Genomic DNA, 15,576 nt, shown 5'->3' with positions numbered 1-15,576 from the left:
TGCAGCCCATCACCCCCGTATCCAGGACCAGGCGTGGCCACAGTGCTCCGTACAGGCGGAGATCTCCGCCCGGTGCGGCACTGTTGCCATTCCGCCCCTGACGTCACTCCTGTCAGGCGGAGCCCTCCTCCCACGACCGCCTGTCGGTACGGCCTGAAGACGGCGGGCCCTACCAGGCAGCGAGAGCCCGGAAGACGGCGGAAGCCTCACCGATCGGACCCAAGGGAGGCCGGCTCCTAGCAGGCGGCCCGTTCCTTCCTCGGGGCCCGTGCACCATTAACAAGATAAGACCCGCAGTGGCTACAGTGATCTCCCACCAGGCGGCGGGACTGTAGCCACACTCCCCAGACCAGGCCTGCGTCATTAGCATCTCAGCTACAGTAATCAGCAGCCGGCAAGACCCGCGAGCGGCGGGAGCGGCCTGTCGGCTCCGTACCAGACCAGATGGCGGGACCCACCAGGCGGCGGGCCCCAGCAGCCGGCGGAGAAGCCGGCGACCAGAGAGACTGACAGCCGGGTCCTACACCCGGCCGGATTACCATTGTATCCCTTGGGGGTAGGCCTATATAAACCCCCCAGGGCACCCATGCAAAGGGTTCCAACCTGTTAGAATTAGACTCACACCTAGGGGGAGAGGAGAGCAAGCCTTGCCTTCTTCTACCTCTAGCATACAGCTCGAGGAGCACCATTGTACTCACTAGTGCCTTAGTGATCATGCGGAGACCCCGCAGAGCAGGACTAGGGGTGTTATCTCCTAGGAGAGCCCCGAACCTGGGTAAAGTGCGCCGGCGTTCGTGTCTACGCCTCATCCCGCTTCCAGGCACCGGCGACGTTCTACTCGCTCCCACCATGATAAGCCATCCATTGGCATATGTCGCACCCAACCCCCGACAATAGGCAACAAAAACAAGCACAACCATTGAAGCACAAGCGGTACTACCGCTCGGGGGTGTAGTACTGCCGCTTGAGCGGTACTACCGCACTACTACCGCTCTACTACCACTTAGAGAAAACAGGCAACGGAAACATGCACATAAGACTTTTCCCAAGCGGCAGTGGCTGCGGTAGTCCATAACGGAAGTACCGCAAGCGGTACTACCGTGGTACTGAGAGGTACTACCGCTCGAATGCCGAAAAATAGCCCAAGCAAAACAAAAGAAGCAGGTAGGACCGAAACAGTCGCAACTTTTGCAAATGGGCTCCGAAATCTACAAACTCAAACTTGTTGGATAGATGACGACTAGTACTATCCAAACAATGACTGGTAAAAGTAAGAAGAGGCATGGGATGTATCCCAAACAAATAGAGGAGTGAAACCTCCAACAGAGAAGAACCGGCATAACCTCCAACATCGAAAACATCATAGAAGATGCATGTGAACTCTGTTTTCGATGAACTCGAGCTTGTCATCAAGATGACCATAAGCTCAAAAACTCACAAGGAGAAGAACCAAACAAGAACCAATAAAGATGATGCAAGGATGCAATGGTTTGAGCTCTCTACGAATGATACGATCAAGCTACTCATCGAGAGCCCCCCTTGATAGTACGGCAATCGATCCTATAACCCGGTCTCCCAACTACCACCATGAGACCGGTAGAATAGAAAACCTATCAAGGGTGAACCTTTGCCTTGCACATAGTCCACTTGAGCTAGATGATGATTATCTTGACTCCTTCAAGTTGGACCACCTTTCTTGATTGCGTTGGCTTGATGAAAACTAGTTCATTGCTCCCCCATACTCCACTATGGGTGATCCACTCTTTGGCACATCTTCACAAGTCCATTGACACCACAATGGACGGCAAGCTTCAAGCACTTGATCTCTTCGTGATGCTCCACTTGACCTTGCACACCGCAATCTTGATGACGATCACCACTTGATGTCATCCTCTCCATGGGTTGTATGATATCTTCCTCATGACACAAGCCCATGGAAACATACATAACCCCACATAGAACACTCACGTAGACCATGCGTTAGTACACAAAGCGTAATGGACAATGCTTACCATACCATGGGATCACTTGATCCCTCTCGGTACATCTTCTATGCTTTGTGTTTTGATCAACTTGAATCACTCTCTGTACTTAGTCTTGATCAACCTTGAATCTTTCCAACTCTCTTCATTTGGATGATGTCTTGAAGGTAAACATGAATGATCACACAATCTTCTTCTTCAAGACATGCTTGCAATAAGCTCAACATTCACATGACCAATCTTTGGATAAATCCTTAATAGCACCTTGGTCAACTCATAAACTCCTTGAAACCAACACATGGACTTCAAGAAATGCCTATGGACAAATCCTTCAAATATAACTCAATGCAACCATTAGTCCATAGAGAATGTCATCAATTACCAAAACCTCACATGGGGGCACCGCATGTCCTTTCACGTTCCTCCGCTTTGTAGTTATGATTTGGATTTGTAGGTCGTGGTGCGTCATTGGGGTGGTGGGAGCGGCGCCCGGGCGAATAAATTTGCCTCAACTCCACTCCCACACTGGCGGTGCTCATCATGGGCGGCGTCTTGTATTTGATGACATTGTGTGTTTGCCGATCCTTCAGATTGGCGGCGTTAGGGTTCATGGATGGTGTCGGCGAGGCGGTGGCGGTGACTCCATCAGGTGTGTCTCTCCTTCTGCTCTGTCCCCGTTCCTACGGCGTTGTCTCCGACGTCATGGTGGAGCAGGAAGGTTTTGTCGTCCAGGAGTACGCGCAGACGGTTGTCTACGCAAGTGACAACTGGAAGATGGTGCATCTTGTGTTGGGTTTGTGGTTGAAGGTTGTCAGTTCTGGTTTCCTCCTCCGGCGTCATAGTCGTGCTGGGGTGTCAATTTTTGGAGTCCGATAGCGTGTCCGGGGACATGTTGCCCTGGTCTGATTCTTTCAACGGCAATGGTTTTGCTTCAAGCAAACTACTTTGGAGGTCCGTAAAGCTGCTGATCAGCGATGGAGCCGTGTCGAGCTCGAGGAAGAGGTGATCTATCTCCTTTTCCTTTGTGGAGAGAGATAGACACTGGTTTCTGCATAGGATTATCCTATCTTTTCAGTCATGTAATGTCGATGTTTACGTGGCTTGTAACTGAATCTTTATTTTATTAATGAGACACGTATTATGAAAAAACGTAGAACAATTGGTCTATGGTGTATATATATTAAAAATAAAAGGAGTTCAATATGTACAAATAAATCCTCTATAGGGAGTCAGCCAACTCCAGTTTTATGAAACCCAAAAGGCGGCATGGTAAACTAAGCTAGGAACTGATCAACCCAATTCGAAAGCAAAGCTTCGAATTTATTCTTGATACGGTGCTTGAGAAGGAGGAGATTTGTCTTAAGTGCCCTTATCCAAACTTGAATGGCAGGAGGCTGTGATATGAAGATTTTCCCATTACGCTGCATCCAGATATTCCATCAGCCCATGATCGAAATTTCCATTGCAATATTTGGGGGAAGTGCTTCAGTAAGTAGTATGATCTCATCAAAGATTGAAATGACCCTTCTTCATTGACCCAAGATGGAACTCCAGCAGTCTTGAGTGGATTCGCAATCCCAGAATAAGTGTAAAGTTGTTTCTTCAGTGTGTTGTTGACGGAGCTCACAATTATATGAGGGTAGGTGGAAAGATTTTCTGCTCAAAAGGTTCCTTGAATTCACTCTGTCATGCAGGAGAAGCCAAAAGAAAATCTTGTATCTTAACATAGCAGCATTCTTCCAAATCCTTTTGAAAATAGGAGGGGGCGTGGGGTCTTTCTTTGATAAGCATTTATACATCTTGATGGAAGAAAAAGTTGATCCCCAAGAGTACACCCAGTTATCAAAATTATCAGAGGGTTGTATATTCTGGGTGAGAAGCTGCAACTCTTGAAATTGTTGTAATTTGTGGTTGTCCTCACTCCTTTGTGCTCTTCTTCTTATTTGTGGATAATATAGTGATGGAATAGTGCTTCGATATCTTGCCTTGCGATATTAGGTTCTCGTCTACTGTGGCAAGCGACGCTCATACGACTATTCAAAAGTGGTGTTGGTTTGTCCTTCTAAAATTTAAAAAACATCAAGGAACAAGGAGATGGAGAAGTCAGCGGTAGTAAAGCGAATGGAGAAGGATGAAGGAGAGTTGTTGAGGTCGACAACAAGCATGGCGAGGTAAAACTTGTAAAAAATGTGTTGAATATGTGTATAGGGATATTGTTAGACTTAGAGTATGCGTAGGGTTCGGCTGTTTGAGTAACCTGATACAATTATATAAAGGCACCACCTGAAAAATAGACGAAGCTGGTAGGCTACATACAATCAAGAAGGTGACAGCCTACATGCCCATAGCAAGGGTCTCCGGACCTGTCGTGACACAATGGTCGAGATGCGTCCGATGGCCTCAGCGGATTTGTCGTGGACCTGTGCATGCTCTGTTATGAGAGAAGTGCATGTAAGCATGGCTTAGTGATGTAGACATGATAATAAACCTTGTTAACAAATATTGTCTCTTCATCTATTTTCTACAATGATCTATTCGCATATATTTTCTAATAATTCTAAGTACCCAGTGGGTAATAATCCCAACCATCTTTAAAGGAGCTTCTTATCAGGATGCCGCTCAGCAGCTAATCGAGGTGGAAGAAGACCATCCTAGTGTTATGGCGCAATATGAAAACCAAATGGTTGAAAATAAAATACGGACAAAGCTAATATGTTTTAACACGGTACAATGGCAGATGCTCACATACACTCACTCATATGAATGCACACACACCGTACTCCTATGAGTACCTCTAAGATACTGCCACAACATCTTGAGATTGACGAAGTTATCATAGATGCCGCATTTTTCTTTTTTGAAAAATGAGGATTGCCACCGGCCTCTGCATCTTAGATGCCTCATAGTCAACGAAAACTTGTCCTTCCAGAAACGAACATCGCCAGAAAAACTGAAATAAATCTAGAAAAGTGCGAGCACCAGTACTAAATTTAGGACTTGAATCCTAGTGGCATAAGTCTACCACACAAGGGAATCTAACCATCTGAACTGTGCTCAGTCCGTGACAGAGCTAATTCTATTTGCCAAAGAATTTTACAAGTTGGTTTTGGACATGCATATGCGGGAGAGGTTCGTGTACGTCCGACGCTCATTTGTTTGCCTCTTCCCTCCGTGAAACCGTAACGGGTTTGCTATTTTTCAGTCGACTGTTTTTCAATTCGCTTTCATTCAAATCTGTGTCCGTCCGATATCACCCTGAGATTCGCGCTCGGTCCTGTTCCGTTTGTGCTGGTTTTCGGGTTGGGTTTCTATCGGGTGCGGTTTTCTACTTCAGCCCGTTTTCCTCGACCCGGTCCCGCCCCGGCTGGCACTGTAGGTTTTTGTCATTTTTGAATTTAGGAGCGGGGTGTCATTCCCCTTTCTCATTTCGAGGCAGAGGGAGAGTGCTCGAGCGGCGGAGGTGGGGGAGGCAATTCCTTCTGTTCATGGCGATTCCAAGCTCTTCCACTGCAGGATTTTGATCTCTTCTCATTTTCCTCTTCCTCCCTTGGCTGCCCTGGTTGGTTGTCCTTGTCTCTCCCGTTTTTGCCCGTGCTTTTCCTGGCTCTGTAGTTCCAGATCCAGGTGATTTTGGGTTTCGTGGATCCGCGGTAGGTGTTTTTTTTATCGCGGGATGTGCATGTTGCCGCCATGGTGTTCTAGTCCACCATGGTTGTGCGCCGGAGTTTTGGTTAGAGCTTGCAGCACACCATGCGTAGTCTGCCATGCCGTAGTCTTCTGTTTTTGTTGTAGAAGTAGGCCAAATCCCGCCCGGTTAGGCTTCCGTATGCCAAATCCTGGGGCAGTGTTCTGCTGTTGATGTAAGTTTCTCTGTTGTTGATGTGGAGGTAGGTGTAGTAGGCGTTAGTTTTCAGCGGTGGATGACGTAGCTTGACTCTGAAGATCGAGTTCTGGTTGTTTGTTGGGGAGATTTTGCCATCTTCTGGTGTCTTGTTTGGGGTTGTAGTTGTAGTTGTAGTTGGCTGCTCTTGTTTTGATGTTCTAGCCCCTGAATTTCGTCATGTTGTAATGTATTTGTTCCCTGATGTTTGTTCATCCTGCTGGTTACTGAACTTCTATGTTCCGAATGTTTCCTTTCTGCAACTTCCTGAATTTTCATGCTTGTTTTTCAGTGTTCCCCTATAATAGGAGTGTATGTTACACCCAGATATAAAGAGTATCCGTATGCAGTTCTGCTGTGCAATTTTTAACCCTATTAGTTGCCCTATAGATTCACTATACCTTGTCTTGTAGAGCTTCACTGCAACCTCATGCGTTCAGTGTTTTTGCCATAGTTTCAGTGTAATTTTTTTCAGTAGTCTGTATGTAGCTTTTTCCTGTTTTTTGAGTGTATTAAACCCCTAGTTTATGGTGTAATTTCCCCCGTATTAAACCCCTAGTTTATGGTGTAATTTCCCCCGTATTAAACCCCTAGTTTAGTGTACTCAGTGTAGCTTGTTGCTGAACTTTTTGGATGTAATATATCCCTAGTTGCTTTTCTAACCCTGCATTTTCACAGTGTAAACCCCCCCCCCCCCACCCCCACCCTCCTATTTACTGTGGTGTAAATCCCCGCATAGGTAATGTGTAATTTGTTCTATAGTTTCACACTCTTTCTCAGTGTAATTCCCCCCTAATTTGCGGTGTAATTTCACTATAATCACATGTATAATTACACTGTAATTTGTGCTGTAGTTGCAGTGTAATTTTCTCTTAATTTAGCGGCGTAAATCCCTCTATAATTACTGTGTAATTTGTCTTTGTTTTTTCACTGTAATCCGATGCATATTTGCAGTGTAATTAGTGGTGTTAATAGTGCAATTTTCACTTCACTTACAATGTAATTTCTCTTGATTTAGTGGTGTAAATTTCTCTATTATTACTGCGTAGTTTTACCTGCTTTTACACTGTAATCTGATGCGTTTTTACAGTGTAAATTTACCCATATTTACTGCATGGTTTGGCCTGCTTTTACACTGTAATCTGATGTGCTCTTACAGTGTAATATTACCCTTAATTACTGGGTAGTTTGAACTGCTTTATATTGTAGTCAGATGCCGTTTTACAGTGAAATTCACCCTTAATTACTGTGTAGTTTGTACTGTAGTTACACTGTAATCCGATGCCATTTTACAGTGTAAATTTACCCATAATTACCGTGTAGTTATTACTGTAGCTACACTGTAATCCGATGCCCTTTTTACAGTGTAATTTTACCCAAAATACTGTGTAGTTTGTACTGTAGTTACACTGTAATCCGATGCCATTTTACAGTGTAAATTTACCCATAATTACTGTGTAGTCTGTACTGTAGTTACACTGTAATCATATGCCCTTTTACAGTGTAATTTTACCCATAATTACTGTGTAGTTTGTACTGTAGTTACACTGTAACCCCACATATTTTCTTACAGTGTAATTCCCCATAATTGCACTTCCAGTATATTTTTTCCCATATTCACCACATTTTTCGGTACCTAGTTCATGCTTATTTTCTTTTTTTTGTCCTAGTCTATAAGCCTAGTTTTATCTTCCATATCTTTATAATTGAGCCCCATTTCTTTGTTGTTTTTCAGCTAGTTTCTTAATGGGTAGAGTACGGCATCTGTCCCAAGGATGTTCCGCTAGTTTCTTCAGTTGAGAGTGCTGATTCTTTAAAAGATCCTTTCGTGCCTAGTGATTTTGCTGATGATGGTTCTAATGCTCTGTCTTTGGTAGTTATTTTTGTCTTCTTATATCTTCTTTCACTTTCCTTTATATTTTTCTATTTTCATTTTATTAATTTTTGTGCTTTGTTGTCTGTTTTTTCAGGATTGTTCTGGTGATGATGAAGAGTTTGATAAAGCTCTATACAATTTCTATGTGAATAGTGTAAGTCTTTTCCTGATCTAGTTTTATTTTCTTGTTTATCTTTTTCTGATTATCTATCCTTTTTATGTTGGTTTGATGTTTTTGTATTTGCTTTGTACAGAAAGTCAAGTACCTAAAGAGGAAATTATCATTTGCTAGTAGAAGGAATGTTGTAAGTCTCTTTTCTCTTCTTGTGTTTTATTTGTTGTACCTTCTTCTCTTTTGGTTGCTTGTTTGATGTTATTTTCGACGGGGTTTCCCTTACGTATATTTAGTTTATTTTGCATTATTAATGTAGTTCTTATTATGTTTTTCTGTAGAGGCAGAAACGATCTTCTGATTTCCCCGTTTGTTTGACATTCACTAGATATTCTGGATTTTTAGTTTTGTGTTGCACTATATCTTTGGGTATCGGATTTTAGTTTGTTGAGGTGAATGATTGTGTAGTCCATTGATTCGTTCGTTTGTGCAGTCTTCTTTATTGTGATTTTGTTGTAGCAAGCTAACGACTGGTACTAAGTAAGTTTTTACTTCATCATCTTTATTTCTCAGCGTATAATAATTGTTTATAGTTACTTTTTTGCAGTTTATTATTTGTCATTTTGCATTCTGTTATTTTTAATTTTGTTGTCTCTTCTTATTTGTTGTAGTGTTGTTTTATAGTTCTAAAGTTCTTGAAGAATCTTTCAAACAACTAAATCTTTTTGAGTGGCTACAAAGGTAATTCATTACTCAGCTATTTCTTTTGTTCTCAATTGTATTCTCTAAGCCCCTTTCGCTGCACTTTGTTGTTAGTTTTCCTAATGTATTTAAAACTCAACCAAGCAATCTTAAACGCTTGGAATCTTAAACTTTCGTCCATAAGGCACAAACAATGCATGGAATACATGCCTATCAAAGTGGTCTTTTGATAGTTAGTAGGTAGCAAACAATGCTTGCCCTCATAGTACAAATAAATTATTGTGCTTAGCAATCTTTTTCCTTAAGTTCTCTCACTCATGTTGTATGTTCATGTTCTCAAACAGGGCTGCCTCCCAGGGATTAGCTTCCGCTGCTGCCTCTTCGCCTGTTGAATCATCTTCATGCATTTCTTGCCATGTCTGCAAAATAATTCAACTTATGCTTTGTTATTCTCTTATTTTCTATACCCTTATTTGTTTTGTATTTGTTTCAGACATGAATTTTACTTACATTTTGTGTCTTTTCCTGAGTTGTAGCTGATTTCTGCTTCTTTGCTGGAGTTCCCCTCATTTTGGTGATTCATGTTTGTAGGTCCATTCCCTGAGTGTACATGCAAGCATCGGGATAGTTCCATTTTCAGGTATTACCCCCATAGCACCTTGAATGATCTTTGCTTTTTTCGCATTATTTTGTAGTTGTTGCTTGTTACCTTGTATATGATGTCTGATTGTAGGAGCGCAGTAAACGAAAATGATTCCTACAATAATTCATTTTGATTGTCAACTTCTCAGCCCTATATTTTTCTAGTTTCAAAGGTTAAATTTTTGTTTGTTATTTCTGGGCATTTGTAACTCACATTTAGTATGAGGTGTCAGTACAATAGCAACAAAATGAAGAACAACACTGGTAGAATTTCTTAGCAATGCTCATTTTGTTAGTAGTAATTCTTTTTCAGATTGTACAGTGTATTTGTATAGAGATAGGTAACTGCATTTTCTTTTCTTTTTTGGTGTATCCTGTATTGTTCTTTTTGAGGATATTGAAATGCTATTTTTATCTAGTGAAGTTTTCAGTTTTGTTTTTTCTCTGACCATGCCAAACATGCAGCTAGATACCAACAGATGTATGCCCAAATATAGGAGAAAATGGAAACGCCGGCAAACATTATAGGATTTCACTAGATGTATGTTCTCAGAGGAGCATTTTTTTACAGTGTATTCCTATTTGATTTCATCTTATCAGTAAGTTCAATCCCCTGATTCATTCCTGAAATGTTTTTGTTTTCTTGTTTCTAATTGGACCTAATGTAGGCACTCAAAACAGAGGTGGAATAGTTCTGCTGTAGCTTGAGGAGTTGAATATTTTCATGTACCTGCGATTTGTCTCTGGGATGATCTTGTTGTGATCCCCAAGTGACTGCTTGTGTTCTTCCAGGTAATTGCGTTTCTGCCATGCCTCTTCTTCTCTCCAGCCCTCTCCCATGGTGTTTGTTGTATGTTAGGTCCATGTTCTTCCCCTCCTCCCCCTCTCCCATGGCGTCTGTTCTATCTCCTTCTTTCCCCCTCTCCGACTGTGTGTTAGATGAGATATGAGAGGGGGGGGGGGGGGGTAGAGTGGGGGGGCTTTTCATGGGTTCCAAGTTGAAGGAGAGTCGTCAGTTTGTTTCCTGATGCGTTGTGTTTTTCCCCTCTCAGGTGCTTTTGTTCTCCACGAAAAGGAAAGGATTGTGGGCCCGATCGGTTCTACATTTGTTTGTTGTTATTAGTTGCTTGACGGGTCAGATTTTCAGACCCGTCTTCTTCAGAAAAAACATACATACAGACAATTGTTTTTTCAACGTACAGCTGTGAACAGCTGATTGGTTGGAAAATTTGAATGATATCTAATTACAAATCAGTCGAATGCCAAATAGACAGTCCCAACCGTAAAGCTACACTCTAAATATGTGCATATATATTCATATGTAGTTCATATTGAAATCTCTAGAAAAAGTTATATTTAGAAACAGAGGGAGTATAATATATGAACGTTTGGGACGGGGAGTATATCTGACGCTTTTCTTTTTCTTCCATCCGTGAACCGTAAAGCTGCTCGCAGCCGATGCCTGCCAAACATACGCAGACGAGGCTATCAAGTATAGCTTGCACTCTCACTCCCACTCTCACTCTCTGAGGCCGTGTCGCGTGGCGCGTGCAGAGCATGCGTCCCAGCTCCTTTCCTCCCTTTGTCTTGTCCTTTCAGAAACTACCTGTCCAGTTCCTTGCACACTCCAACTTCTTACTAATCATTTCTTGGAACGCGACGTCTCATGAAGGTAGTACGTCGTACGTCGTCCTGGTCCCCGATGCCAAGCGTGTAATCATACAAGTACATCGTCGGCACATACTGGCAGTAGTACCGTACGTATCATGACGTGCAGCACAAATGTAGGAACGACATTTCAGCGAGCAAAGCAAAGGATGGAATGCCATGCATCACACATAAGAACTGAAACAGTCCAACACGGTTGAATTTCAGAGGACTACCTGGTGAATGGGATTGTTGTACTCCTACTGTGCATGCATGATGCAACTGGCACGACCAAAAAACAGTCTAATTTCAAAAAAGGCGGCCTGCGCGCGCCATAAGTAGGCAACAGTGCAGCAAGCGAGCTTTCGGAAGGAAAAGGAGCGTATTATTGGGTGTTGCATATTATTGTACATCACCATCATTGCACCATATAGCTTGCCAGCCATCATGGAAGCAAACTCATGCCCATCTCTGCATGCATGCATGTATCAGTTCTTGCACTACGAGCTAGCTAGCTACTACGACCAGATCGATCGAGACACGTACGAAGCTAGAAGGTGAAAAAAAAAGGTTTACATGATCTAATTAAGCCGAAGCAAACTCCAAACCTGACGCTAAAAGAGCTTGAACATAGCCTGGTTGGTTGGAACAAAACAAAAAGTGGGAACAAGAAAACGTAAAGTCCGTACGTTTGTCGTCGTGAGGATGATCGATCGACGCATGCATGCATGCGTTGCGTTGCGTTGCTACTCCAAGAACGTCTCCATGAGGTCCGAGTAGACGCTGCCCTCGTGCTGCGCTCGGTACTCCATCCCTTGCTGCTGCTGCTGCTGCGGCGCCGGCCCCGTCGACGCCGACACCGACGGGGACGGCGAGTTGGACGAGCTCATCCTCGCCGGCAACGTGAAGCTCCTCTTGAACTTGGCGCTCTGGGTGTTCTCCATCCTCCTCGCCTTGTTCGAGTGGCTCTCCAGGCTCAGGTACTCCTCCACGTTCTCCGCGCCGCCGTGCCCCGTCTGCGCCTCCTGCGCTGGCTTCCCATCGTCTGCGCCGCCTCCTCCTCCGCCGGGGCCGCCGTACAAAAGCTTCGAGTCATCTGAGCGCCCGGTGAGCGCGGTGAAGAAGGACAGCCCGTTGGGCCACTTGAGGTCGCCGTCGGGCGTCTCCCCGGGCTGCATCTGCTGCTGGTGCTGGTGGTGTTCGTCCATGTGCGGCGGCTTGCCATGCTGCGACGGCGCGAGGTGGTACATGTGGCTCTCGTCCTTGCCGCCCCCGCCGCCCGGGTAATGCGGCATCGACGACCGCGCGGACGGGTGGAACGCGGCCGGCCCCGGCGGGAACAGGGGCGACGCGGCGGCGTGGGAGAGCTGCGGCTGGCCCGGCCAGTTGAAGAGCTGCGGGGGCGGGCGCGCCGGCGGCGGCTGCTTGAGCGGGAAGGACGGCGCGGACGAGGCGCCCCGGGAGGAGGAGAAGAGCTGCGAGAGGAAGAAGCCCGACTGGTAGCCCAGTGACTCGAACATGTGTCGCATCCGCAGCACGAAGTGCAGGTCCTCCGGTATCTGCGCACGCACGCACAGTGGCACACACACATCGCTTAGCGTTGGCACGTCAACGTCGGCGTGCTTGTTTGACGACCAAAACGACAAAATGATGCATGTAGTAAAGGGCAAAAGGTTTGAAATTTGCGAGGGTGCGTTGCACTTACGATCTTGCAGGAACCCAGCTGCAGGAGGCCATGGCCAGCTTGAATCACAGCGATTGTCTGCAAATCAAACGGAATAATAAGTTTATGAAAACTAATTTAATCTTACTCTTGCACGCTGCTGGCTAAGCTAAGCTAAGAAGAGGAAGTGGATTAAAGATGAAGGGTAGAGATGAGGGTGGGGCATTGCCTGGATGCCTGAGGCGAACTGGTCAGTCCATTCCGTAGGAAGCTGCAAAAGAAAAAGACGAGAGGGATATGTGTAAGTGCAGAGGAATAAAGGCTGGCCGTGACTGCGATCGCGGCGTTTGTTCTTGCCGATAGCCGCGGATGCTCCTGAGCATCCAATTCTTCTCTTCTTTTTGGGAGCAGATTTTTGTTCTTTGGTGGAGCAGATTTGATTTGATTCAAAGCTTGAGATGTCTCTCGATCGATCTTTCTATGTTTTTTCTCCATGGAGTGAGTAAAAACTTGAAGGAAACCTACCACTGCGTGAGCAGTAATGTGGTGTACTGCTAAGCAGGGGTCTCCCCCAACCCAATCCAAAGCATGGACTGCAGAAAGGAAGAGAAAGAAGGGAAGGGGTGGGGTGGGGGCAGGGTTGATGATGGTACATACGGCATCAAAAGAGCTCTGCCAGTAGTTGGCGATGTTGGGCTCGCATTCAGAAGGTTCCTTGAAGACCCATTTGTGACACTTATCAGATGCCACCTTTCCCATCAGCCTGCAACCCAACGCGTCCAAATCAAATCAAAACCGACTTGGCAAATCATGCTCAAAAGCTCAGTAGAACAAAAGTGAAAGAGACCACCAATAACGCACACACAAACCAGTCACAACCCCGGAGAACTCTCTCTAATGTGTCTTTACTCTTATCTATTACACTGTATATTACTACTCGTTAGTAACAAGCTTAGTAAACATGTAGCACGGTTTAATTAGTGAGAGACTTCACTGAATGAGTGAAAAACAGAACAAATTCACGCAGCTTAATTAGTGAAAACAATTCAATGGCTGAGGAGAGAATCAAAGTGCTGTCATGCTTTTGAAACCGTATATCTGTTTTACTAACCAGTAGCAACTTCCACAAGTCCCAAACTCATCATACTACTATGTTGTGTAGCATGTGCGTGTGCGTGTAGCGTGAGGGCGTTGTTAATCCGAGATAAACCTCGCAATTAACCCACTGACGCGCGGGGGTTTGTTTATGCGGAACGAGGCACCGCCCCACTCCAGCTCACGTGCCGCACGTGACGGCGCCCGTCCTTGGTCCTCGCCCAAAAGACACGCACGACTGACTTGAATGGCACCCGTTATTCAATCCTACGCGCCCGTTTTACCCACCCTCCCCTCTCCCCGTTCCCGCTCCCGGCATAATCACAGCCCCCCTCCACGCGCGGTCAGACCAAACCCAACCAAAAACCCAGAGCCCAGAGATTAATTAGGCGTGATGGTACCGCCATGTCAGTGCCGCGCGAATTAACAAGGCCCAAAAGCTGGGCCTGGGCGCGGTAGATTCAGAACAAAGTGAAAAGATGAAAGCGCACGCACCCATCCCATCCCCTCCTCCCCTTTCCTCCCTCCCTCCTACCCTTCTTTGTCTCTCACCACCCTCCTCCTCACTCGGGTTGGGGTTGGGGTTGGACTTGCGCGCGTCGTCACTGGCGGAGGAACTGTGGGTCATCAATGGCGCACAGCCTCGAGCGGGTCCTAATCGGAGAACAGGGGACGGACGTGACGGGAACTTGCACGAAAACACGCGGGGCTTAATTAGAGGTGGTGGTATGGATATGGATGGTGGGCTAGGGGAGGGGACTGCTAGGTGGGTAGGGGCTGCGAGCGACGACCGGACCGGCGGGGGGAAAACTGCACACGACTGCACCTACCCAGTACCCACCCTTCTCCGTAGTTGTAGAGCTGGATGGACATCTTGCTGAAGGCCTTGCGCACCGGGTCCTCGCCCTCCATGTCCTCCAGGCACTCCGCCATCCGCGGCCGGCAGAACCCGTCCTCCCACATCAGCATCCTGCACACACGCGCGCACCGCAGCAATCAACGCCGGCCCGATCACATATGTCCTGACTGTACCAATCAATCAGGCTAATAGTGGTAATAAGAGGAGCAAGGGAGTGCACTCACAGGCTGCCGTTGTCGTCGCCGACCTTGCACCCGTTGCCGCCGCGGCACCGCCTAGGAGCAGGATGAATCAATAGAAAGTTAATCGGTGCGCCAACCACTGTGGTGCATGATAGATTGGCGGCGTGTTTCTCTGATGCTTACGGCGGCGGAGAGACTAATAAGAGAGGCAAGAACAAGTTTGGTTGCGGGGGAGAGAGAGAGGAGGCACATACGGGCGAGGACGGATGGTCCAGAAGACGGAGTAAGTCCAGTCCGAGTTGAGGCAGACGTTGCGGAGCGCCTCGTGGAGCGCCATCATCCCCGCGGCCTCTTTGCTCCGCGCATGATCCCCTCCTCCCCCTCCTGCCGCCCCCGAGCCCACCATTTTTCCCCCTCCCCTCACCTCCCTTACCAAGGCAGGCAAAGGCGGGCGTCGTAAAAACCCTTGTGCTGGCTAGCTATGCTGTGGTCGCGCTCGGAGCTCGGGAGGCTAGGCTAGGGGTGGTAGGGCGCGCCTTCTAGCTACCCGGCCGAGGCTCTTTTTGATCGCTTCTTGGGTTTTTCTCCCCGTGGGGAGAGAGAGAGGGACTGCGGGCGGGCTAGTAGCTTCGCTCGGCGAGCTACTCCTACTGCCTCTCTCTGCCTCTCTCTCACGCAGAGGCTCTCGGTCTGTCTCGCAGTCCTTGGCCTGTCTCTCTCTAATTGCTGTTTTTAACTTGGGCAGGGGGCGAGGGTAAACCGAAAGGCGCTCTGCTCTGAGTCTGAGGGGGTAGCCAAGCCAGGCCAGTCACTGCGGTCGCACACGGCACCCTATGTTTTCTTCCCTGCGTTGGCGGCCCAGAAGATGGCAGCCAAAAGTAAAAGCGGCTCTGCCGGGTCCCCCATACCCTTCTATGCCCGGCTTTATTTTCCTCT

The 15,576-nt window shown here is 46.6% G+C and overlaps 1 protein-coding gene and 1 long non-coding RNA gene across 8 annotated transcripts; one reads left to right on the top strand and one right to left on the bottom strand.

The window, feature by feature from the left end:
* Positions 1-5,355: 5,355 nt before the first annotated feature.
* LOC123079434 (uncharacterized) lies at positions 5,356-10,448 on the top strand. 7 transcript variants are annotated; one of them, XR_006437968.1, is made up of 9 exons: positions 5,356-5,541; positions 7,598-7,735; positions 7,833-7,892; positions 7,993-8,043; positions 8,344-8,591; positions 8,897-9,192; positions 9,660-9,735; positions 9,863-9,986; positions 10,247-10,448. It is a non-coding gene; the product is annotated as an uncharacterized lncRNA (long non-coding RNA). The 7 variants fall into 7 exon arrangements; XR_006437967.1 differs by having other exon boundaries at positions 7,993-8,390; positions 8,522-8,591; XR_006437964.1 differs by having other exon boundaries at positions 7,993-8,591; positions 8,897-8,969; positions 9,144-9,192.
* A 756-nt stretch (positions 10,449-11,204) lies between these two features.
* LOC123079433 (protein RICE SALT SENSITIVE 3) lies at positions 11,205-15,365 on the bottom strand. The gene is made up of 7 exons (XM_044502204.1): positions 14,895-15,365; positions 14,683-14,733; positions 14,441-14,569; positions 13,162-13,267; positions 12,734-12,775; positions 12,547-12,603; positions 11,205-12,400 (listed from the first exon to the last, which is right to left on the bottom strand). Exons 1-7 carry the CDS (start codon positions 15,044-15,046, stop codon positions 11,588-11,590), a joined length of 1,350 nt encoding a protein of 449 aa, XP_044358139.1. The 5' UTR covers positions 15,047-15,365; the 3' UTR covers positions 11,205-11,587.
* Between the last annotated feature and the right edge of the window lie 211 nt (positions 15,366-15,576).

The sequence above is a fragment of the Triticum aestivum genome, chromosome 3D (assembly GCF_018294505.1).
Source record: "Triticum aestivum cultivar Chinese Spring chromosome 3D, IWGSC CS RefSeq v2.1, whole genome shotgun sequence".
Lineage (NCBI taxonomy): Eukaryota > Viridiplantae > Streptophyta > Magnoliopsida > Poales > Poaceae > Triticum > Triticum aestivum.
The sequence above is the reverse complement of the archived record's forward strand: the minus strand, read 5'-3'. Positions and strand labels throughout refer to the sequence as shown.